General features: G+C 35.4%; 1 protein-coding gene across 4 annotated transcripts in view; it reads right to left on the bottom strand.

Moving 5' to 3' along the window:
• FBXL17 (F-box and leucine rich repeat protein 17) overlaps window positions 1–26,851 on the bottom strand; it is a 507,842-nt gene that overhangs the window by 462,668 nt on the left and 18,323 nt on the right. For all 4 annotated transcript variants that reach the window (XM_058725404.1, XM_058725415.1, XM_058725393.1 and 1 more), the window contains exons 2-3: window positions 24,585–24,707; window positions 19,781–20,038 (exon numbers count right to left, since the gene is read on the bottom strand). In XM_058725404.1, coding sequence (XP_058581387.1) covers window positions 19,781–20,038; window positions 24,585–24,707 — 381 coding nt within the window. The remainder of the gene's footprint in view (window positions 1–19,780; window positions 20,039–24,584; window positions 24,708–26,851) is intronic.

The raw sequence follows: 26,851 nt of genomic DNA, 5'->3' as shown, positions 1-26,851 counted from the left end.
TGGTGGAGCCCAGTTACAAGGAATAAAACAAAGTTCCAAGAAGCAAGGCAAAGGTCTAATGAGTGAAAGAATATTTAATTCATTAGATCTACTTCTACTCCTGACGACCCCAATGAATCATTTCCCTCCACTGGCTCATTACCCTGGGAAAAAAGAAAAAGTCTAAATATGCCGTCGGTAATATTTTAGAGTACTTATTTACACACTGTACTGCATAAACTGAAAACAAAAGCACTATTTCCTGATTGAAATTCCAACTGTACCTTAGTTACCAAACAGGTACAATGTTCCCATTAAAACCATCAAGTATCACAGAGAACAAATTATATACATTTCCTTTCAAAAGCCACAGTGTAGATGATCAAACTATAAATGAATGCTGTCTCAGGAGTACTACATATGAATGGAGTCATTTTAGAGTTAAGCAATCTCCTTTAGTAACAACTTATACATCAAAAATTATCTAAAAAATTACATTAAATAATAAAACTCAGTGTCAGCAAAGATTCAAAGTGTGATGATATACCACTGGTAAGAGTGAAAATTAGTACTGAAAAGTTTCCTTGGAGGGGAACCTAGCATAAATGAAAAAAATTTGTGTAACTGAAAAATGTACAACTCAGCTTATAAATATTTGCAAAAAAAATAATGACAGAGGGATAGATAATTAGATAGATTATATGATAAAGTAAGCATACTAAAATGTTAATTATAGGGTGGTGGGTTAAATGGTGATGGGGATTAGGGAGTTAGGGAGTGCACTTGTCATGATGAGCATAGGGTAATGTATGAAACTGTTGAATTACTATATTGTACACCTGAAACTAATAAAATGCTGTATGTTAACTAACTGAAATTAATATAAAACTTTTAAAACATATAAAAAAGATGTTAATTATACAATCCAGATAGTGGGTATATGGGCATTCACTGTAAAATTCTTTCAAATTTTCCATTAATATAAATTTTTTCATAATAAACTGATGGAACAATTAAATAAAAGTTTTTGGTAAATTTTAGCTACAAGCAATTAGCAAATAGGAATTTTTTAAATAGTAAAATAGAGAAAACAACCTAAAGATACAAATAAGTGTTTTCATGAAACTGAATATTGTACAGCCATTAAAATTGAACACTTGACAAATAAAAATTAAAATTTTATATGTTTTTAAAATATAATCCAACTGAATTTCTGTAAACAAATTATGCACATTTAAATATACATATGTGTATATGTGTATAGAAAAGAGAGTGGGGGCACCTGGGTGGCTCAATCAGTTAAGCATCCAACTTTGGATCCTCTGCCTCCCTCTCTCTCTGCCCCTCCCCTGCTCACACACTCTCTCTCTCTCCCAAAAATAAAAACATTTTTTTAAAAAATGTTAAAAAAAAAAAAAAAAAGAAAAAAGACTGAAATGTACACCAAGGTTTTAATGGTGCATTTTTTTTCTTTTCTGCCTATCAATCTTCTCACATCTTTTTAAAAATAAATGTTACTTTAGTAATTTAAAAAAACTTTAAAGTTCTGTTTCAAGTAAAGTAATGACATTATAACAAAGACATGCGCATTCCATTATTTTCCAGGGATACATAGTTAAACTATGTTATTTTCATCTAGACCGCACTATAAACAATCACATATTCAACTAGAAATGGAAGTTCCACAAAGACAGAAGTTTTCCTGTTAACTATCCCTGGTGCCCAGTGTCTTCTCCTTAACTCAGCTGATACTGAGTAAATATTCACTGAATGAATAAAAAGGCTGATACATATATGTAAAGAAGCCTCTTTGAAAAATGGATGAATATAGGAAACCATGATTATGGTCTCATATCCAGTTAATCCAGGAATTCTAAATTGAGTCCACAGGTAGACTTCAGGGATTCCAGGAAAGCAGATGAGAAAAAAAAGAGTACATTTTTATTTTCATACTATCCTCTAAATGAACTCTAGCCTTTACTTCACTTATTAATGTAAACAAAAAATCACAATAGTTTATCAGTACATGTGATTTTGTAAACAATGGAAATCAAAGATAATTTCTTATAATATCACTGCTGTTGCAGCTATCATGAAATTCCATTTCTGTTCATCAGTATTCATTACATTTACAACCAGATCTTATAATGCATAAAAGAGGCACATATATTTCTAGAACAAATGTATAATGGCACATTACTTACACCTAAGAAAGCTAATCCAAAGCCAACAGCAGGGAAGATGGAAAATCAACTTGATAATCACTACAAAACTCCTCATAGGCTCACATATGTCTGGCATTGAGGGCAAGGATGGCATTAAAAACACCAGAATTCTTTAAAGTGTACTTAAGAAGTGGTTAACCACTCAGATCACCTACCCATGACTGCACAGCCTGATCTTGCCCACTCTCTCACAATAGCAAAAGACTGGAGTAAGTAAAACACAGGGTTTTTGGACTGAGGTGCACCATGCACAGCTCAAAGCAAAAGCATACTCCAGAAAATGTGGGGATGACATGAAAGTTTCTAAGGTGAAAATGAAGAAATTCAAATAAAGAATTCTGTAAGATGTTCCAGGATTAAAAGATAGGGACTTCTGGACTGAAAAAGCACATTCACATGTCCAGCACAAATGACAAAAACAGACCAATGACAAGGCAAATCACCATAAAATGTCAGAATTAAAGGGTATAAAAAAAAGATTCTACAGACTTCCAGTGACATATTTCATATAAAAGACTGCTATTAAAAAGGCATCAAACTTCTTAATGACAACACTGAAAGAAAGCAATAGAGCAATGCCACCAAATTCTCAAGGACAAGTATTTCAAACCTAGAATCTATGCTCAGGATTGAGACTATGAATTAAGTATGAGTATAAAAAGGAGACATCTTCAGACACGCAAGTTCTCAAAAGATTTACCTCCTATATATTCTTTATCAGGAAGCTACTAAAATCTGTGCTCTACAAAACAAGAATACACCAAGAGAAAGAAGATATAACATCTAGGTAACAGGATATCTAATACAACCACAAGATCAGGAAAACCTTAAGGATAATGGTGAAGGTTAAGATACTTTGATGACCACTAACGCAAGAGCACTTGTATACAAGAAGTCCAATGTGGACCCTACAGACTATGCCAGGCAAATCTGCTATATGAAGATATATATTAACTAAGTATCCACATATAGATATACTAATGCAACTGTGGAAAAGCTTTTGACTCCATTCATGATAAGACTATAAAACTCAGTAAATGGGGTGCCTGGGTGGCTCAGTCAGTTGAGTGTCTGACTTCGGCTCAGGTCTTGATCTCAGTTTGTGAGTTTGAGCCCCACATTGGGCTGACAGTTCGGAGCCTGGAGCCTGGAGCCTGCTTTGGATTCTGTGTCTGCCCCTCCCCCACGTGTTCTCTGTGTGTCTCTCTCTCTGTCTCTGTCTCTCTCTCTCAAAAAGAAAATAAAAACATTTAAAAAATCATAAAAAGTCAGTAAACTAAATGGGATGAGAAGATTAATTTCAAGAACCACAAAATTCTATAGAGAAAAAAGGCAGGTATGTAATTATAAAATGTAAATACCAAATACTTAATCAAAATTATGGAAGAATTATGTTGGGAGGATGAGTGAATAGGAGACCGGGAAGGATAAGTAAGCTAAATTCTCATCTTCCATAGCAAGGAATCTGCCTAGATGGTCTAAAATGGATAAATCAAGAAAATACAGATAGGCGTAGAAGAGTAATGCTTCCTTCTTCTGGAGAAAGTTCAATTAGTCTAATTCCTTATCTCTCCACTGACTAGTTTGTGTTTAATACACTGGACATGTTCAGCTCATCTCTATCCTTCTTCCCCCTGGAAACAAACTGCCCACAGCAAACAAGCATGCACTTCTATATTTGCAAGGCCACTCTGCTGGTGTGGCCGAGTTGATGAGTGGGTCTGCCGGCCAACCTCCAGAGTTAACAAGCCCATTCTGCTCCATTTTAAGCAATATTCTCCAATCTAGCCTTTCTGAGTAATAAAGTTGACTTGATATTTTTCCTCTGTCCCTATTACCTTCTCTTGTTAATTTGTTCAGATCCTAGGAAGTAAAGAGGCCTCAACACTTAGCGCACCAACCAGGACCACTGAAAAAATACAGAGGAGTCTATACAGAAGGAGTGAATGAGGTATCTGGTAGGAATGCAGACATTAGTTTGTATGAACAGGTTGGTAGAATCTCATGTCAACACACGTAAGTCACACTGCTGCAGCCTGCAAAAGAGTTTGAAGCTGATCACCTGGTATTTTGACTTATCAAGTGTCTTTTGGTTTTATATAAAAACAAGTGACTTTCCATAGAAGTAGAAGCAACATGGGCTTCAAGAGACATCAGCAGCAGGAGAGCCTCAGAAACTTATCAAAAAAGAGTGCCTCAGGGGATAATTACTGTCATTTAGTCTCACTGCAGAAACTGATGTTCTGTTTTAAACATCATCACTGGACATGATAGGCAAGACTGCATTTCCATCAGTACTTATTTGAACTAATCATCATTTTCCCAACTGTAAGTATCCTAAGGTTCCAGACCATCCAATCACCGGAGAGTCAATCATTTTACCCAATATATTTCCCAGTTCTGTTAATGTTGTTCAGATCTCTCAATGCTGCAATCATCTTGTCCATTGTCCATAGGAAAACATTGAGAGGGCATCAACCTATATGAATAGCCCTGTCACAATTCCCTAAATTTCATACAATTAGTCCTCTATCTAAAAACTATAGAAGTTGTATATAACTCGTCTAAAAACAGAATTCTCTATTCAGAAAGAGAGTGCTAGAGATATTAAAGCTCTGGCCCTACCAAAATGGAGAGATCTTGATAAGAACACTGGCTTTCAGATGAGACATGGAAAAGGTGGTACTATGGAGTAAGAACCAAGCCCCAGTATAGGGACTATTCTAGATTATTTAAGTTAAAGACGCTGGACTTTTCACTAATCTACCATATTAAAGCATATGACTGAGTATAAACAAGATCAGAATCATCATCCAGTAATAGTAATGCCTTTAAAAAAATTAACCTGCAGTTTCTAGTCCAGCAGGTAAGGAATTTAGAAGTCACCACTCCAGGGGCAGCTGGGTGGCTTAGTCGGTTGAGCATCCAACTTCATCTCAGGTCATGATCTCATGGTTCGTGAATTTCAGCCCCGCATTGGGCTCTGTGATGACAGCTTGGAGCCTGGAGCCTGCTTCGGATTCTGTGTCTCCCTCTCTCTCTGCCCCTTCCCTGCTCACACTCTGTCTCAATCTCAAAAATAAAGAATTTTAAAAAAATTTTTAAAGAAGTCACCACTCCATACTAATAAGAAAGGAAAAAAACTTAACTGAAAAATCAATAACTCTTCTTACAGAAATGAGGTTACAAGAAAAACCAGTGTCCCCAAAACTGGAGAGACAAAACGGTGGACACAGAAAAACAACTTGCCAGAGCAGAAACCCACTAGAAGACACCTCTACCGGAACCAATGCTAGGGTAGGAAACACTAAATTATAATCCATCTCCTCCTATATCAAGTAAATAATCTACCCCCATTATTCTTATCCCAGCAAAAATCAATACCTAAAGGATCTACAAACATCTCAAAATTATCTCCATATTACTTCCCACCTTACCAAAGAACACTGTGAAATGATAACTACTCATCACCAGGTAAGAATACCTATCTGGTTGATGTTGACTAGATGAATATCAATACTTACCTTGGCTGGATACTGGAAAACTGCTGCCTGAAGGCCTTCCTAGGTAATGGAGATTATTAACCTTGTGGAATTTTACCTCCAACCACACCTCTCCATTTTCATTCAACCTGCCCTTTATTTCTACTTGAATCTGGCACCCATGTCAGGTGCAATCCTAACTCTCACTCTTCACTCAAGTAAATGGTCTTAGTAACCTAAGATATAGAACCCAAGTTTATCATTTAAGAGGTTCTGAATTTTGGGGCACCTGGGTGGCTCAGTCGGTTAAAGTGTCCAACTCTTGGTTTTCCCTCAGGTCATGATCTCACAGTTTGTGAGTTCAAGCCCCACATCAGGCTCCAAGCCAATAGCTCTGAGCCTGCTTAGGATTCTCTCTCCCTCTCTCTCAGCCCTTCACCCACTTGCATATGTGTATGTGTCTGTCTCTGTCTTTCAAAATAAAGAAAGAAAATTTTTTTTAAAAGAGAAGTTCTGAATTTTTATCGACATCAGTTCAATATCTGGCTACCCATGAAAGGTAAAAATCAGATAAATAGTAATAGAAGACCCCTCTCTAACTCAGGAAGAACAATAATATATAAAAGGCACTCAGCAGTCAACCCTGAAGGCAAGTGTTTAATGAAAAGCATGCTGCTGGTCACTCCATCACCTAAAAAGAAGCTACTCCATCCATCCATTAAGCCATGGTTCATTTTCACATGTGACAGTAATCAGGAGTACAAATGGACTGAAGTAAACAAATATAACAGAAAATAGATTGCCCTTGATTAATTCTCTTCTTCTTTATAATAATTATTCAAGATTATTCACAAATTTGCTCTAAAACATCCGAAGGTATTTTTCAAATTTTTCTATAAAATGTTGGGAGGTGATTTTCCTAGCATCTCAAGTTTTAATTAAAATATTGCATACTACCCTTGAGCATTTATAAAAGAGAATTTGTTTTAAGAAGCCATCTGTTATTACCAGGTTATTTTTATAATTAAAAAAAAACACCTTAGGAAGAATATACTTCAACGGACAATGAATTTAGACAACTGAAATCACAAAACTGGTGTGGGATAAAAACAAGAGTAGGTCTTCCAATGTCACATGAAAGTTGCTCAAAATCAGTATTAAGAAAATATTTTTAAAATATGCTGCCTTCACTAGAAAAGGAAAGTTATTCCTTCTACTTTCCATTCCCAATGTGTCACTGCTGTAATTATTATCCACATGCAAATGAGAACAGTGAATAAAACTCAATCCATATCAAAAATGCTATTTCAACACCAAAACACACCAAAAAAACCTTTGTCACGACTAATGTTTCAACTAAGAAAATACTGTGATTAAAACTTTTTCAACTTCATTTTTAAAACATAGAAAGCTATTAAGTGTCCATCAACAGATGAAAAGAAAAAATGTAGTTTATACATACAACGGAAAATTATTCAGCCATGAAAAGGAATGAAACTCTATTATATGCTACAACATATATGAACCTTAAAAACATAAGCCAGACACAAAATATTTACTGTTGCATGATTCCACTTATAGGAGACAGCTAGAATAGGCCTAGAATTCATAGACTCAAAACAGAGCTTACTAGGGCATGAGGGAAAAAGGAGGAATAGAAAGTAAATGTTTAACTGGTATGGAGTTACTAGTTGGAATGATGAAAAAGTTCTAGAAATAGATATTGGTGATAATCACACAATATTCTATTCTTAATGCCACTGATTTATATGCTTCAAAATGATTAAAATGGTAAATGTTATGTATATTTTATCACAATGAAAAAAAGGAACACATTGAAATAGCAAATGTCAACAAAACTTGAGAGAAGAAAACTGCCAAGAGGCAGGGATGCTTGTTCCCAAATCTGTTTTTTCTAATTGTAATTTTTATAACACAATTGTATTAAGAAAAATAAATAAATGACTTCAATAAGAAGGAAAAAAGAAAGCTGTAGCTATAAAAACTAGGTTGAATGTTTGCATTCAATAAAAGGAAGCCATAAAAAGCTGCTGTCATATTAGTTTTGGGTAAGACAACCATATGGTCCAACCTAGGATGGTTTGCCTTATGATCTCTTTACTTTAAGATGGTGCCAAAGCAATACACATTCAGCAGAAACTATTCTTCAAATTTTGAACTTTGATCCTTTTCTAGGTTGGCAATATGTAGTAAGATACACTCTCATGATGCTGGGCATGAGCGGGGAACTGCAATTCCCAGCCAGCCATGTGATCATGACAGTAAACAACCTGTACGCTTAAAATCATTCTGTACCCATACATTCTGTTTTTCACTTTCATACAGTATTCAATAAATTACATGAGATATCTGACACTTTATTATAAAATAAATTTTGTGTTACATGATTTTGCCCAAATGTAAGCTAGTGTAAGGGTTCTGAGCAAGTTTAAGGTCAGCTAGGCTGTGATGCCAGGTAAATTATGTATACTAAATGCATTTTTGACAGGGTATTTTCAATTTACAACAGGTTCATTGAATGCAATCCCATGGTAAGAAGATGTGTACTGGAAAGATCATATTCTGAATTAAGATGCACTCATATTCCTCTGTTAGTAGTTTTAAGTTCCTGTATCACTTAAATGAAAAAACAACCGAAAATCACGAAGGTGACAGCATTGTAATAGTTGAACCAAAGAAAGCCAAAACTCTAACTAGCCATTTCTAACTCAAGAAAAAGGCCTTAACCCTATATCAAAAGAGTCATGAATGAATTACATTTATATTGCTTTTTAATTAAAATGTTTATGACACACACTGATTTTTGTGATTCCTTAATTTAATTGATTTTCAGTTAACTGACCAACTTCCATTCTCAGGCCCATCATCAGGCTTATAATGAATTATAATAATGCCTACCTATACCTCACAGAGTTGCTGAGAAGATTAAAAATGACACTGCACATAGAAATGTTAATTAGCATACTGTAAGGCATATAAAAGTGCTTAATAAATGTTGTATATCATTATTAATCATTATTAATGGGTAAAGAAGGAAGCTATTACAAAACTATTCATTAGGATCCATGGGAAAGGAATGTTTTAGAAATGCTATACAGATGAATTTCCTGAAAAAAAAAAGCCTCTTGACATTTATATAAAAGCTCTACATTTCTAGTTATCACATGATTCAGAGATCAAAAAATTGAAAGAGAATATTACCTCCATACCTTCCTAGCTATGTGAACCTGGGCAAATAACTTACAAGAGATTCCATTTTTCATCTTGAAATACCACCTCAGTTTTGTTGTGAAGATTAAATTGTGTAACATATATAAAAAGAACCCAATATATATTTACTTCCTTTTGCCAATTGTGATGCTAATGTAGAAAGAATACCTAAAATATCCTTTAACTAAACACAACACATTTTGCCAAAAAAGGTTTTTCAAGATCTCTAGTTTTTCAGTCTTATTATTAAACATCAATCACCATTATGAGGGTAAAATGTGTGCCATGTCATCTGTAAAGTGGAGGGAATGAACTGAGTAGATTTAGTATGAATTATAGACACCCCTGGATATGAGTCAGTCCTATCACTTACTACTTCAACCTCAGATAAATAACTTACAATCCCTCTATAACTGCCTCCTCATCTCAGAATAGATGTGAATCAAAAGAGAAATTTAATATGAACATGTAGTTAGAATATATAAACAGTGCCTGACACATAGTACATGCTCAATATACACCTCTTCATTCCCTAACTGACTGAACATCATTGGAACATGTAAAGATAGATTAGGGGAGACTGACATTTTCCTTCATCTTACAGAAATTTTGAATCTAAAAACAATTAGATATTTTATTTTTTTCCTTTACTGTGATAAAATGTATAGAACATAAAAATTGCCATTTTAGTCATATTTAGATATACAATTTAGTGACATTAATTACATTCACAGTGTTATGCAACCATCACCATGCCTCCTTCCAAAACTTTATCACTCCAAACACTCTACCTATTGATTTTTTTTTAATGTTTATTTTTGAGAGAGAGAGACAGAGCACGAGCAGGGGAAGGGCAGAGACAGAAAGGGAGAAACAGAATCTGAAACAGGCTCCAGGCTCTGGGCTGTCAGGACAGAGTCTGACACGGGGCTCGAACTCGGGAACAGTGAGATCATGACCTGATGAGATCATGACCTGAGCCAAAGTCAGATGCTTAACCGACTGAGCCACCCAGGCACCCCAACGCTCTACACATTTAGCAACAAGTCCCCATTCCTGACTTCCCCTAGCCCCTGAAAACTCCTGTTTACATTACATCTCTGTGAAAATTTTTCTATTCTGGGTATTTTATGTAAGTATGATCATACTATATTTGTTCTTTGTATCTAGCCTACTTAACTTTGTGTATGTTTTCAAGGTTCATTCATGCACTAAGTAACATGTATCAGCATCTCATGCTATTACATGGCTAAATAATATTCCATTATGCATATATATTTTCTGTTTACTCATTCATCTCTTAATAGACATTGGGTTGTTTCCACACCTTGACTATTATGAATAATGCTACAAAAACTAATAAACAAGTATCTACTTAAGTCATCTTTTTCAATTATTTGGGGTATATTTTGAGGGCACAATTGCTGAGTCATATGTTAACCCCGTATTCAATCTTTTGAAGAACCACCAAACTGTTTTCCACACGAGGCACACCATTTTATATTCCTAACCAGCAATGTACAAAGTTCCAGTTTCTCCAAATACACAAAGCCACACTGCGTTTATTTCGTTTTGTGGGTTTGGGCTTATTTACATGAGAATAGGTATAAACTGGTATCTCATTGTGGTTTTGATTTGCAATTCTCTAGCGGCTAATGATGTTAAGCATCTTTTCATGTGCTTCTTGGCTATTTGTATCTCCTCTTTGGTAAGGTCTATTCAAGCATTTTGCCTGTCAACTGAGTTTTGGGACGGCTTCTGTTGATGTTGAGCTGTAATAGTCCTCTATATAGTCTACATATTAAACCCTTTTCAGATACACGATTTGCAAATATTTTCTCATATTTTGTGGGTTGCCTGTTCACTCTCTTGATAATGTCCATAGAAACACAAAAGTTTTTAATTTTAATCAAGTCCAGTTTATCTGTTTTTTACATTTGTTGCCTGCCTTTTTGGTGTCGTATTTAAGAAATCATTACCAACTCCAAAGTCCTAAAGATATACACCTATCCCTTCTTCAGAGTGTTATAGTTTTGGCTCTTAAATTCAGGTCTCTGACCCATTTAATTTCTGTATATGGTATAAATAATCAAATTTCTTTCTTTTGTATGTGGACATCCAATTTTACCAGCACTTTTTTTTTGAAAAGTGTTCTTTCCCCCACTGAATGGTCTTGGCATTATGGTAAAAAATCAATTGACTAAAGATGTGAGGGTTTACTGGACTCATAATTCTATTCCATTTTTCTATACATCTGTTCTTCCACTAAGTATCACACTGTTTCAATGACTATACCTTCATAAGAAGTTTTAAAATTGAGAAGTATGACTCCTCCAACTTTGTTCTTCCTATTCAAAAATGTTGTGGCTGTTCTGGGTCCTTTAAAATTCCTTATGAATTGTATAATGAGTTTTTTTAATTTCTGCAAAACCACCAGTGGAATTTTAATGGGGATTACATTAAATCTGTAGATCATTTTGGGTAGTATTATCCTCTTAAAAATACTGTCTTCCAATTCAGGAGCTCAAGATGTCTTTCCATTTATTAGGTGTTTTTTAGTTTCTTTCTAACCTGTTTTGTAGTTTTCAGTGTGTAAGTCTTGCATGTGCTTTGCTAAATTTGCTCCTTAATATTTTATTTGTGCAGCTATGGTAAACGCAATTATTTTCGTAATTTCTTCCTTGGATTTTTCACTGCTAGTTTGCAGAAATGCAACTAATTTTTGCACACTGATTTTGTATCCTAGAACTTCGCTGAATACTTTTATTAGCTCAAACAGTTTTGGGAAGAGTTTTTTTAGGGTCTGTCTACTCTATATACAGTCATAGCTCATTTTATTGTACTTCATCTTATTGTACTTCACAGTTATTTTTTAACAAATTTACAACCCTGTATTGAGCAAGTCTATCAGCACCATTTTTTCAACAGCATTTTCTCATCTTATGTCTCTGTGTCACATTTGGGTAAAATTCACCATATTTCAAACATATTCATTATTATTATACTTGGTATGGTGATCTGTGATCATTGATCTCCAATTTAACCATACCCATATAAGACGGCAGACTTAATTGATAAATGGTACATGTGTTCTGACTGTTCCACCAACTAGTTGTTTTCCATTTCCCCCACTCTCCTTGTGATTCTTGGTCTCAGGACCATGAGTTCAGCCCCACACTGGGCAAAAAGCTTGTTTACAAAAAAAAAAAAAAAATTAAAAAAAAATCTTCCAGAAAGGATTCACCATTCTAGACATCATTAAGAACATTCCTGATTCATGGGAAAAGGTCAAAATATTTACATTAATGGAAGTTTGGAGGAAGTTGATTCCAACCCTCATGGATGACTCTGAGGGTTCAAGACTTAAGCAGAGGAAGTAACTGCAGATGTGGTAGAAATAGCAAGAGAACTCGAATCAGAAGTGGAGCTTGAAGATGTGACTGAATTGCTGCAATCTGATGATAAAACATTAACAGATGAAGAGTTGCTTCTTATGGATGAAGAAAGTGGTTTCTTAAGAGAACTGCCAGAGCCACCCCAACTTTAAGCAACCACCACTCTGATCGGTCAGCAGCCAACAACACCAAGGCAATCAGCAAAAAGATTATGACTCCCTGAAAGCTCAGATGATGGCTAGCACTTTTTAGCAATAAAGTATTTTTTAATTAAGAAATGTACATTATTGTTTTAGACATAGTGCTATTGCACACTTAATAAATTACAATTAGCATAAGCGTAACTTTTATATCCACTGGGAACTTAAATTCATTTGACTTGCTTTATTGTAATTTGCTTTACTGTGGTGGTCTAGAACCGAACCTGCAGTATCTCTGAGGTGTGCCTATATAAAACCATGCAAACTGAGATAGTTTTACTTCTTCTTTTCCAATTTTGAAGGCTTTTATTTCTTTTTCTTGCCTAATTACTCTGGCTGGAATTTCCAGTACAATGTTGAAGAGAAAAAGCGAAAGTGGGCATCGTGGTTTCATTCTTGAACTTAAGGGAAAATTTTTCAGTCATTCACCATTGAGTATGATATTAACAATAGTTTTGATATATATGGCCTTTATTACGCTGAGGAAGTGTCCTTCCATTACTAGTTTATGGCATGATTTTAACATGGAAAGATACTAGAATCACCAAATGCATTTTCTACACCAAGTAAGATGATTATGTGAGTTCTTCCTCCATTCTAGTTATGTGATATAGTACACTGATTGATTTTCATCAGTGGCTTGATTGAGCCTTTGCAATCAAGGAATAAATCACACTTGGTCATAATACATAATCCTTTTAATATGTTTCTGGCTTCTGCTTGCTATTTTTTTGACATTTTTTTGCATTTATACTTATCAAGGATACTGTTCTGTAATTGTCTTTTCTGGAAGTGTCTTTGGCTTCAAAATCAGGCTAATGCTGGTCTCATAGGAGTTAGGAAGTACTGCTTGCTGCTTCTTAAATATTTTGGAAAAGTTTAAGAAGGAACGGTATTAATTCTTTATATGTTTGAGGAAATTCATGAGGGAAGCCATCTGGTTTCTGTCTTTTCTTTTTGGAGAGGATTTTTATTACTGGTTCAATCTCCTTACTTGTTGTAGAAGATTTTCTACTTCTTCTTCAATCAGTTTTTGCCATTTGTGTATTTCTAGCAATTTGCCCATTTCATCTAGGCCACCCAGTTTGTTGGTGTATTGTTGCTCTTAATTTTCTTATAGAACTGTTATTATTTCTATAAAGTTGGTGGAAATGTTCATGCTTAAATTTCTGATTTAGTGAATTGAGTCTTCTTTGTTTTCTTACTCAAAGATTTGTCATTTTTGTTAGTATTTTCAGAAAAACTAGTTTTCTGTTTTCTGCTTCATTTATCTCAGATCATTATTTCCTCCCTTCTGCTAACTTCTTTTTCAAGCTCCTTCAGGTGTACATTTAGGTTACTAATTTCATATTTTTCTTTGTAATGTAAGCTTTCACAGCCATGAAATTCCCTCTGAGCACTACTTTTGTTGCATCCCATAACTTTTTGTGTATTGTGTCTTAATTTTCATTCATTTCAAGGTATTTTCCAATTTCCTTTATCATTTCCTCTATAACCCAATGGCTGTAGAAGAGTGTGTTGCTTAACTTCCACATATTCATACATTTTCGAATTTTCCTTTTGTTACTGATTTCTAGATTTGTTTCACTGTGATCACAGAAGAAACTTGCATGATTTCAATCTTTTCAACTTTCTAAGACTTGTTTGTGGTCTAATCTTGAAAATGTTTCATGTGTACTTGAAAAGCATATATATTCTATTGTAGAGTGTATTATATATGTCTGTTAGGTATAATTGGTTTATAGCACTGTTCAGGTCCTCCATTTCTTCGTTGATCTTCGGTCTGGTTGTTGTAGCCATCACTGAAGTGCAGTATTAAAGTTTCTAATTATTAATGGAGAATTACCTATCTCTCCCTTCAAACCTTTCCACTTTTGTTTCCTATATTTAGGAGCTCTGTTATTAAGTATATATATGCTTATAAATGTTCTATCTTCCTGAGAAATTGAAACCCATCAATATATAATGAGCTTCAGTGTCTACTATAAACTTGTTTGACTTAAAATTGATTTTTTTCTGATGATAATACAGCTACTCCAACCATCTTTGGTTATTAGCATTTGAACAGAATATCTTTTTTTTTTTTTTACTTAAATTCAAGTTAGTTATAGTGTAGTATTGATATCAGTAGAATTTAGGGATTCATCACTTACATGTAACACTGAGTGCTCATCCCAACAAGTGTCCTCCTTAATGCCCATCACCCATTCAGCCTATACCTCCACCCACCTCTCCTCCAGCAACCCTCAGTCTGTCCTCTATAAAGTCTCTTATAATCTGCCTCCCTCTCTGTTTCTATCTTATTTTTCCTTCTTTCCCCTATGCTCATCTGTTTTGTTTCTTAAACTGTACATCTGAGCAAAATCACGTGGTATTTGCCTTTCTCTGACTTATTTCACTTAGCATAATACTCTCTAGTTCCATCCACATTGTTGCAAATGACAAGATTTCATTCGTTTTGAATGAAACGATGGCTGAGTAATATTCCATTATACATGTGTGTCACACATGTATCCATCAGTTGATGGACATTTAGGTTCTTTCCATAATTTGGCTATTGTTGATAGTGCTGCTATAAACATGGGTGCATATGCCCCTCTGAACCAGTATTTTTGTATTCTTTGGATAAATACCTAGTAGTGCAATTGCTGGGTCATAGAGTAATTCTAGTTTTAACTTTCTGAGAAACCCCCACCCCATGAGCTTTCCAGAGAATACATACAAATGGCTAACAGACACATGAAAAAATGCTCAACATCACTCATCATCAGGAAAATACAAATAAAAACCAGAATAAGATACCACCTCCCACCTGTCAGAATGGCTCAAATTAACAACACAGGCAACAACAAATGTGAGCAAAGATGCAGAGAAAGGATAACCCTCTCACACTGTTGGTGGGAATGAATGGAGTATCTTTTTTCCATCCTTTACTTTCAACTTCATTCTGTCTCTATCAAAAAATGAGTCTCTTATAGACATGATAGGTACAGTTATCTTCTTATCCATTCTGCCAATCTTTGTCTTTTACAGTATAATCTAACTTTTTTTTAAGTAGACTCCACACCCAATGTGGGGCTTGAACTCATGACTATGAGATCAGAGTTGCATGCTTAGGGGCACCAGGGTGGCTCAGTTGGTTAAGCAGCTGACTTCGGCTCAGGCCATGATCTCACAGTTCATGAGTTCAAGCCCTGCACTGGGCTTGCTGCTTTCAGCACACAGCCTGCTTCAGATCCTCTGTTGCTCTCTGTCCCTTCCCTGCTCGCACTCTCTATCTCTCAAAAATAAATGAACATTTATTTGGGTTGCATGAGTGGCTTAGTCAGTTAGGCGTCTGACTCTTGGTTTCAGCTCAGGTCGTGATCTCACAGTTCATGAGTTTAAGCCCCACATTAGGCTTTGAGCTGCTGGTGTGGAGTCTACTTGGGATTCTCTCTCTTGCTCTCTCTCTCTGTCCCTCCCCTGCTTGCACCGTGTCTGTGTCTCTCAGAATAAATAAACTTAAAAAAAAAAAAAATGAACGTTAAAAAAAAAAAAAAAAGGAAGAACTGCTTGCTTAGGGCACCTGGCTGGCTCAGTCGGAAGAGCATGTGACTCTTGATCATGAGGTTATGAATTCAAGCCCCAGATTTGGTGCAGAGAGTACTTAACATCTTAAAAAAAAAAAAAAAGTCACATGCCCTACGACTGAGCCTGCCAGGTGCTCCAATTAATCTATTTAACTTAAAGTAACTACTGATAGGGGCGCCTGGGTGGCTCGGTGGGTGAAGTGTCTGACTCTTGGTTTCAGATTAGTTCATGATCTCACAGTTTGTGTGTTCAAGCCCATCAGGTTCTGAGCTGGTGGTGGGACTCTTTCTCTCCCCACTGCTCTCTGTCCCTCCCGTGCTCTCTCTGTCTCAAAATAAAATAACTTTAAAAATTAAAAAATAAAATAAAATAAAGTAACTACTGGCAAGGAAGGATTTACTTCTGCCATTTAGAAACTATTTGCTTACTGTAGGTCTTAAATGTTTTTTGTTCCTCAATTCCTCCATTATCACATTTTTTGTATTTAATAGATTTTATGCAGTATACCATTTGATTCTCTTCCCATTACTTTCCTACACATATTTCAGTTATTTTCTTAATGGTTACCATGGAGACTACAATTAACATCATAAACTTATAATAGCATAATTTGAACAATACCAACATAGTGTCAACAGTATACATGATGGTGCTATGTCTCTACTCCTTCTACTTACAGTATTATCATAGATTACACTTTTACACATTACATGCCCATTAACATAGATTTATAATCTTCATTCTATACATTTGCTTTTCTTCAATCACATAGGAAAAAATGAGGAGTTACAAACCAAAAGTGAAGTAAAACTATCTTTTATATTTACCTATATAACTATCATGCTCTTTTTAGCATTTCGTGTAAAGCAGATTTACTAATGATGAATTCCTTTTTTTTTTTTTTTTGATTTTTTAAGTAATATCTAATACCCAATTCAGGGCCCAAATCTACAGCCCCAAGATTAAGAGTCACATACTCCACTGACTGAGCCAACCAGGTGCCCCTTCCCTCACTTTTTGTTTACCTGAGAATATCTTAATGTTGACTTCATATTTATAGTTTTGTCAAATATCAAATTATTTGATATTTTCTCTCTCAGAACTTACATCAGCACACTGCTTTCTGGTTCCAAGGTTTTGCATGAAAAATCAATTGTTAATCTTATTAAAGATCTCTTGTACGCTAAGAGACACTACTCTTGTTGCTGCTTTCAAGATTCTCTATTTGTCTGTGGCTTTTGACAATCATACTATCATGTGTCTCATTGTAGGCTTCTTTGAAATTAATCTGCCTGGAGTTCATTGAGTTTCTTGGATATACAGATTCATGTCTTTCACATCAAATTTGGTACGTTTTAGTAATTATTTCTCCAAATATTCTTTCTCTTTCTCTCTCCCTTCTCCTTTTGGGACAATCATAATGCAAATGTTGTTCTCCTTAGTGATATCCCACAGGTCCTTCAGGCTCTATTCACTTTTCCTCATTCTTTTTTTCTTTTTCTTCTCAGACACAATAATTCACTTTGTTTCATCTCCAGGTTCACTCATTCTTTCCTGCCTACCCCTATCTGATGCTGCATCCCTCTAGAAAATTTTTTAATATCAGTTATTGTACTTTTTAGCTCCAGAATTACAATTTAGTTCCTTTTGATAATTTCTAGATCTTTATTACTATCTCAATTTGTTGATACATCATTTTCTAGAATTCTTTTAGTTTCTAAAACTTTTAGTTGTTTGTCCATACTTTCCACTAGCTCTTTGAGCATGTTTCCAAAAATTGATTTAAAATATTTGCCTATGGGGCACCTGGGTGGCTCAGTTGGTTAAGCTTCTGATTCCAGCTCAGGTCATGGTCTCTCATGGTTGTGAGATCCATTTGTGAGATCCTTTGCCAGGCTCTGGGCTGAGAATGGAGACTGCTTAAGATTCTCTCTCTCCTTCTGCCCTTTTCCCCCACTCCCGTGCACTCTCTCTCTTTCTAAAAATTAAAATTATATGTATTTAAAAAAGAGCCATGAAAATCTGAAGCAAACATCTAATCATAAATTTATAGGTTCCAAGATATCTTACATTCTAGAGAAGTTGTAGAGGTTAGATAAATTCATGGTACTTGATTGGCATATTAACTCTTGTTCCTTAAAGGACTTTTTATTTTCCCTCTATTTCAATCATAGTTATGATCTTATTCTTACCACAAACACCCTTAACAGTCTGCTCAACTGTTCATATTATATCATGTTTAAAAATACAACAGATTTAGTCAACTTTATAAATACACAGACCTCTATAAATGTCTCATTATAAAGTATAATTTGCCAACAGATTTCTATCACAAAAAAAATCATGCCATGTCAACAAAATTTATAATTTCCCATTAAAGATTAATTTGTTCTAATACATATAAGAACTTCATTCCACTAGTGGGTGATCGTATATATAGCAGAAATGATCAGGACAGATATTAAAACAAATAACGGTGTTATTGCACAATTTGCCTCTGCAGACAGAACAGTCTGCATTTTAGCATTTTTAATACATAAATTAGATTGACACACCCAGTACTGCTTAAGGAATCTCCCCAAATTCCTTCTAATACTGAGCTTTCAATTAATTCATATGTAATGTTTAAATTTAGCGATCTTCTTCTAAGTTCATTTCAGATCAGATTTAAATCTAGGACTTTGCCAATATTCTGCTTTTACTGGGAAGTGTCAGGACTACACCCCACTTCTAAATTTAAACTTTAATCCTGACAAGTTCTTGAATGAAATTATTAATTAACTCTTTCTTCCAAAAATGTTTGTCAAGAAAACCGTAGCTGGAGTGGGAAACGTGCAGGGCCTCTGCCCTCACAGAGCAGGCCCCCTTATTCAAAGTCTTTTGGAGTGGGAAAGTCAAAAGATGGAAGAGATTTTGGAGAATCTAAGCTTTAAACCCCAGTTCCACCACTTGCTAAACATTAGGCAAGTTAATTAATCTTTCTAACCTTTAATTTCTCCCTTTACAAAATGAGTTTAATACCAACTATTTCACAAAGTTACTTCAAGGGTTACATGTTAAAATACAGTAAGTACCTAGTACAAAACTGGGAACATTACTAAATATTCACAATATTCACAAATCTAGAGCCTGGCACATAGATTCCATTCAATACTCATGAATGAATAATCCACTCTGAGACAAAAAAATTTTAAATGGCATTTCCAAAGGAAGTGCATCAAAGATAAAATATAGTATTTTAATCCAATTATTGTTCCAAATATGGGTAATGAGCAGCTTTTACTTCATTCTACACTCCTTAATTTGGACTTTCATTTATGCTTTAAAATATGTATTTTGAAGCACATAAGCATATCATCTAGTAATGTAAAAGGGGAATTAAAAGTCAATTTTTAAAACCTCATACTAACCCAAAATGCATACTATTGGAACCTAAAGCCAAATTTGGTATAAAATTTAACTAACAAAAAAATAAATAAAATGGCTTGTCCCAGAAATTCAGGCACTCACTACAAAACACACCAAAGTTATTTATCAATTTTACTGAACCAACCACTCATGGGTACAAAAAACAAGATGGCTTATTTTAGTCTCTGAGCATTATTTTTAACATATAATAATGTGTTAAAGTGTAGCTTCAAGCAAACATTTTGAGTTAATCAGAGTAAAACCATTTTATAGATGCTAATATTTACCTGTTTGAGTCCTTCATCAGTAAGTTTGTCCTGGTTGCCTACATGAACTTTCTGAAGTAAAGGACAATGAGAGGCAACCGCAATAATAGAAGTGTCAGAAAGCTGTTTACACCTGTAGGCTGTATACCTAAGAAGTCCAGGACACTTAAATGCTAGAACACATACGCCTGTATCAGACATACTGCGACAATCAGAAATGTTGATTTCAATTATATTCTGACTTCTTGATGCAATTTTTTCCAATAATTCATCAGTGACCTAGGAGGAAAAAAAAGGAATAAGTTTAAACTTTTGCTAAAAGTAGAAACTTACTTTCTATTCTTTTATTAAGTTTTCCCCCAATAAATAAGTAATAATTAGATTACAGCATGAAAACCACAATCAAAAGAAAACCTTCTTATTGAATATTAAAGCATAACAAGAACTGTGGTATAGTATAAAATGCATACTTAGTCTTTGTTTCTAATTCCTAGAACAGAGCCTCCACAACTCTTGGAATTTCCTGATTGATAGGAGTGTCCTTTGTTATTCAGAACAAGCCCCTTTTGACCACACCTGAGTTTATACTAATGAAATGACTTAAACGGGGGCCCCTAGATGATACCTTTAGGATGACGTCTGGTCACCAGAAAAACCATGTGTTTAGAAAGTGGTAACTGTCAGCCTCAACCCCTGACTTCCTAGGAGGGTACAGGAGCTAGAGACTAGGTTAGAAAAACTTTTCAACAATGAAAATTGAAGAGCTTCTAGGTTGGTGAACACCTTAAGGAGCCAGGAGGGTGACAGGCCCACAGACTCTATGGAAGCTCCACATCTTCTCCACCCCCCGTACTTTGTCCTAGGCATCTTTTCCATTTGGCCAGTCCTGAGTTGTATCCTTTACAATAAACCAGTAAAAGTATTTTCCTGAGTTCTGTAAGTCATTTTAGCAAATTATCAAACCTGAGGAAAGACTAGAGGGAACTCTTGAAGTCACAGCTGGTCAGTGAGAACTACTGGTGACTCCTGGGATTCGTGAGGGGTGTATGAAGAGGGGACAGTCTTATAGGACTAAAGCCCATAATCGGTGAGGTCTGCATTAACCCCAGGAGTTGGTGTCAGAATTGCACTGAATTGTTAGATACCCAGTTATTATCAGAGATTTTTTTAGAATGAAAAAAACTCCACACATCTGGTGTCATAAGTGGTATGGAAAAACACCAAGCAAAAATATATGTGTTAATTTTCGTTGAAAGCCTAAGATCTATCCTTATCAGGAAAGTTACTTTAACTTTCAAAGTTAAATTTTGAAAAAGTTTGAATACACAAAATTATACTGAGATTTTAATTGCTTTGTTTTCTATTTTTAACCCAGCAAACAGTGTGTATCATTCATCACATTATATGAATTGTAACTTATTATACCTAGTATTAGATGATCCCTACCACAAAATATAAATTTTAATTGTTTTACTACTTTTTTATTTAAACTTTATTTTTTATTTTTTTAATATACATTTATTTTTGAAAGAGAGAGAGAGAAAGAGACACACAGAGTACAAGTGGGGAAAGGGCAGAGAGAGAGGAAGACAGACTCTGAAACAGGCTCCAGGCTCTGAGCTGTTATCATAGGGACTGATGTGGGACTCAAACTTGGGAATGGCGAGATCATGACCTGAGCTTAAGTCACCACTTAACCAACTGAGACACCCAGGTGCCCCTTTAAAAAAAAAAAAAATTAACGTTTATTCATTTTTGAGACACAACGAGAGACATAGCATGAGTGAGGGAGGGGCAGAGAGACAGGTAGACATAGAATCTGAAGAAGGCTCCAGGCTGTGAGTATCAGCACAGAGCCTAACACAGGGCTCGAACTCACAGATGCAGAATCATGACGTGAGCTGAAGTAGGACACCAAGCCAAACAGGTGTCCCTTTACTACTTCTATCAGAATACTACCTCATATATATATATAGAAAATACATCATTTTGTTCATGAACACATCCAAGATTACATACAAATGTCCATATCAAATACCTTTTATCAAAAAAACCCTCAAAGCTAGAGGTGCTTTAAGTGTCCAACTCAGCTCAGATCATAATCTCAGGGTTCATGGGTTCGGGCCCCACATCAGGCTCTGTGTTGACAGCTCAGACTGGAACCTGCTTCAGATTCTGTGTCTCCCTCTCTCTCTGCCCCTCCCCTGCTCACACTCTGTCTCTGTCTCTCAAAAAAATAAATTAAAAAATGTTAAACAAAATTTGTTTTAATTTATATAAAAAACATACCTCAAAGCTAAGTATGAGTAACCTTAGAATTCATGTGGTAAAAAACTCACATGGCCGTCTGAATTTTAAACATAATTTTTTTTTTTAATTTTTTTTTCAACGTTTTTTATTTATTTTTGGGACAGAGAGAGACAGAGTAAACATAATTTTTAAAAAATCAACCTGTACATATTCTATACCCAATCATGGAATAAGTCACAGGGATGAAAGGTACAGCATAGGGTGTATAGTGAATGGTGTGGTAATAGCCTTGTACAGTGAGAGATGGCAGCTACACTTGGGATGAGCACAGCATTACGTATAGAGTTGTCAAATCACTATGTTGTACACCTGTAAAAGTATACTTCAATAAAAAATAAGTAAGTAAACAAATAAAAAAGAAAAAGAGGGTTAATATTATTCAAGTCCCCTGAGTACAAATAATGGTCAAAGAAGATGCACATGATGAAATTTATTTTTTTTTTTTTAATTTTTTTAACGTTTATTTATTTTTGAGACAAAGAGAGACAGAGCATGAATGGGGGAGGGGCAGAGAGAGAGGGAGACACAGAATCGGAAGCAGGCTCCAGGCTCTGAGCGGTCAGCCCAGAGCCCGACGCGGGGCTGGAACTCACAGACCGCGAGATCGTGACCTGAGCTGAAGTCGGACGTTTAACCGACTGAGCCACCCAGGCGCCCCGCACATGATGAAATTTAGAACAGAAGTAAAGAACTGTAGTGCTGAGGAGCACTAAAAGTAAGAGACAAGGCTGAAACTACCTTTATGCTCCCTGGAAAAAGCATAAATACAGACAGTTACCTTCAAAGTTAAAACCTGGACATAGCTCTCCTTTTATCTTTTCTTCTTTTTTCATCTCCAGACATAACTACCAATAGAAGGGTAAAGCTATTCTTAGCCTGAGTTTGTAACAAACAGCTCAGATATCCAAGAGTACTAAAGAGCCAATGGATTATTTCACATTACTTCTTTCCACTCTACCAGCCACAATAACTAAATACTCACTATTCTCCCTGGACACAAATTTCATGGACCCAGGCAGGGAAATGACTAGTTCTGTAATTATTTCAGCTTCTAACCAATGAGGCAGAAAAACAAAAAGAAAACTTACACATAAATGTCCAGGATTTGCTTATTTTGTTTAAAGTGAACGAGTGACACACACACACACACCCCCCACGTAAACTACTAGTGGTATGCTGCATGCAGTTGGCTTGTACCAACTCACAAGAGCCTGCAATGTGTACCTCTTTCCAAATCAGGGACATCACCGCATTCAGTGATACCACATCCGTAGCCTCAAATAGGCCATGGTGGGAGCATTTGCACCACAAAAACTAGCAAATATTACAAATTACAGCTTTCTATTTGTTTGTTTTTGAAAGGAGTTGTTAAACATGTGGCAGCACACCAGTACCTAACAGTATCATGGATTTAGAACAGGTTCAGTACTCCAATAAAATCCTACTCTTATTGAATATTTTTATGCATTTCAATGCCAAGTTCTAACAATCAAGTCCAAAAGAAGTTCTAACAACCAAGTCCAAGTCCAAAAGAAAAAAACAACAAGTCCAACAAATTGTATGCAATAAGCACTATTAACTCTACCTTTTTTCCTAACTTATGCCACCATATGAACACATTGGGCAGCCAGGCAATAGGGAAGATTAGAAAATTAATCAAAAGGAAAATAAAAACAAGATATCTTAGCCCATTTTGCTTCTATTTATTCATCTATAACAGTAGTGTGAGAATGCTTAAACTATTGGGGCACCTGGGTGGCTCAGTCAGTTAAGTGTCTGACTCTGTTTCAGCTCAGGTCATGATCTCACGGTTCATAGGATTGAGCCCCACATTGAGCTCTGCACTGACAGTGCAGAGCCTGCTTGGGATTCTCTCTCTTCCTTGCTCTCTGCCCCTCCCCCGATCTCTCTCTCACACACACACACACTCTCACTCTCTCACTCAAAATAAACTAAAATTCTTTAACAAAAAAATTTTTTAAAAATACTTATACTATTCACCTATAACAACAGTGTAAAGATACTATAATTAATAGTATAATAATAACACATTAAAAGGGATAATAATAGTATCAACTCAAAACGTTGTTGGAAGGTTCAAATGCTTTAGTATGTGTAAAGCCCAGAGAACAGTACATGGCATATCAGCAGTACTATATATACATATGCCATCATGTTCTACTAAACTAAAATTCATGATATAATTCCTACAAAAAGGGGGGGAAAGCTTAATAACTTTCTTTAAGCGTAATGAAAAAAGGGAGAAGACAAAGAGGACTTCGACAAAAGGATTAAGAAGCAACCCAAAATTACCAATCCACATTAAATATCTTCTTCACCACAAGAACCTAGCTATAACATAAATTCACACAAAAAAATTACTGAAGCATGGAATTTTAAGTTACAGTCATTCGAACTATCTTGAAAAACTCCAACATGAAAGAAATGATTTCTGAAGAGAAATAAAGATATTTGTTGGGTAGGCCAAGGTGTTTCTTAGAATTAGATTCCATACCTGCTGACGACTACTAAGATCCAGCTGCTTCCAAAACTGGAAATCTAAACAAAGGTCACGCCAGTACTTGCAAACCAACGAGGCAGAAAGGCAACGCTCATCCAGGGATAAATTGGAAAATATCTGTAAATAAAAAAGGAACCATATAATATGTGCTAAATACTTCAAAAGCACAGGAACAGGTTTTTGTTAATTAGAAAAAATTAACTTTTAAAACAGAAAACCATCTTGAATACAAGTGGCCATTGTTAGAAAAGTCATCATTAGGGACAGCCCTAAAGAGGGTATGAGAGTTAAGAATGTGTGTTAACATTACCTTCTATGTAAAAAGAGTGGGTGTGAGAGCAGGGGGATTTCTTTCTAGAGAGAGAAAATGTGTGTTTGCCAGTATTAAAATTTTTACAATTAAGGTATGTATCAATAAATGCAATGTGTGGACCATATTGGGATCCTGAACTGAACCAACTATAAGAAGGTTCTTCTGAGACAATCAGATAAAACTGAACACAAGATATTAGAAATCAGAAAATTATTATTCACTTTTTAACCTTTGATTATATTGTAGTTATATTCATACTGTGGTTACGTTTTATAAAAGTATTATGCATTTTAGATATATACTTTAGTGTTTATAAATAAAATGATATCTATAATTTGCTTTCAGATACCTTATCAAAAACAAAAAAAAGTTGGTGAAAAAGAAAACAAGAAAGGCAGAATACTGAAAACTAATAAAACTGGTTGAAGATATATGGTGGAGGGCAGGTTAATTATAGTATTTTCTACTTTGGTTTGTATATGATAATTTCCATAACACTAAGTAAAAATTTTAACCAGAACATGTGCTCTAACACTAAATTGTCTTATGCTGGGTTTAAATCATGGCTCCACCATTTATTATCTATGCAACCTTGGACAAATTACTTACTCTCTCTGTACCTCAATTTATCTTTAAAATGGGGATAATAGGGATTGCCTGGGTGGCTGACCTCATCTCAGGTCATGATCTCACCATTCATGATTCTGAGCCCCACATTGGGCTCTCTGCTGTCAGCATGGAGACCACTTCAGATCCTCTGTCCCCCTCTCTTCTGCCCCTCCCCTGCTCTCATTCTCTCTCAAAAATAAACATTAAAAATAATAACAATGATAAATAAAATAAAATGGGGATAATATAGTATTGACCTGATAGAGTTATTGTGAGGACTAAAGGAGTTTAAAGTTTTGGAAACAGTATCTGGAACAGAGTAAATAGTATATAAATGATTCCTATCATTACTATGACCTAAAGTGGTAAGCCTCTGGGCAGGCAAAAGTTGTAGACATCTCAGCTAGAATCTCTACTATATTTAAATCTTAAGCCTGGGGAAAATAACTACCTTCTCTTCACAGCTACCATTCTTTTTCCAAGGGTCTACTGAGAAATAAAAAATATGTGTAAGAATCACCAGCAAAGATGACGTTAAGCCCAATACAGTCTCTCACTCCCACTCATGACAACTAAAACCTACGGACAACATACTAAAAGCAATTAACTCAGGACTCCAAAAGGTTAGTAAATAGGGGCACCTGGCTGGCTCAGTCAGTAGAGCTCACAACTCTTGATCTTGGGGTTGTGAGCTTGAACCCCACAGGAGGCACAGAGATTACTTAAAAATAAAATCTTTTTAAAAAGTTTTTAAACATTAAAAATAAATAAAAGGTTGGGTGCCTGGATGGCTCAGATGGTTAAGCATCTGACTTTTGATTTCAGCTGGGTCATGATATCACAGTTAGGGAGACTGGGCCCTGAATCCAACTCTGCGCTGATATCACAGAGACTGCTTGGAATTCTCTCCCCCTCTCTCTGCCCCTCCCCCATGCTCTCTCAATAAACATTAAACTCAAACTCATGCTCTCAAAATAAACATCAAACAAATAAATAAATGTTAGTAACAGATGGATTGGGGAAGTGAGCCAAAACTTAAAGAATAGTCAGTAATAGGAATGAGTTTCCTGAGTTTTTTTTTTTTTTCTCCCATCATGGAATAGGATGGCCCCTGTGCAGAACTGTACAAAAGACACAACTAAACTACAGAGATAAAATCATCTTTCTGGACAGAATGTGAGACAGAAAATGTGAGAACCTTCATTTTGGGTTTTCTTTCTTTTCCCTTTTCTTTTCTCTCTCTGTTGGCCATGTCCCAATACAGCCTAAGTCACAGAGCTGCAATGTGGCAGCTGTGTAGACACCTAAAACTCTGAAAGTAAAACCATTTTTCTGGCCA

The sequence above is a fragment of the Neofelis nebulosa genome, chromosome 1 (genome assembly GCF_028018385.1).
Source record: "Neofelis nebulosa isolate mNeoNeb1 chromosome 1, mNeoNeb1.pri, whole genome shotgun sequence".
NCBI lineage: Eukaryota > Metazoa > Chordata > Mammalia > Carnivora > Felidae > Neofelis > Neofelis nebulosa.
The sequence above is the reverse complement of the archived record's forward strand: the minus strand, read 5'-3'. Positions and strand labels throughout refer to the sequence as shown.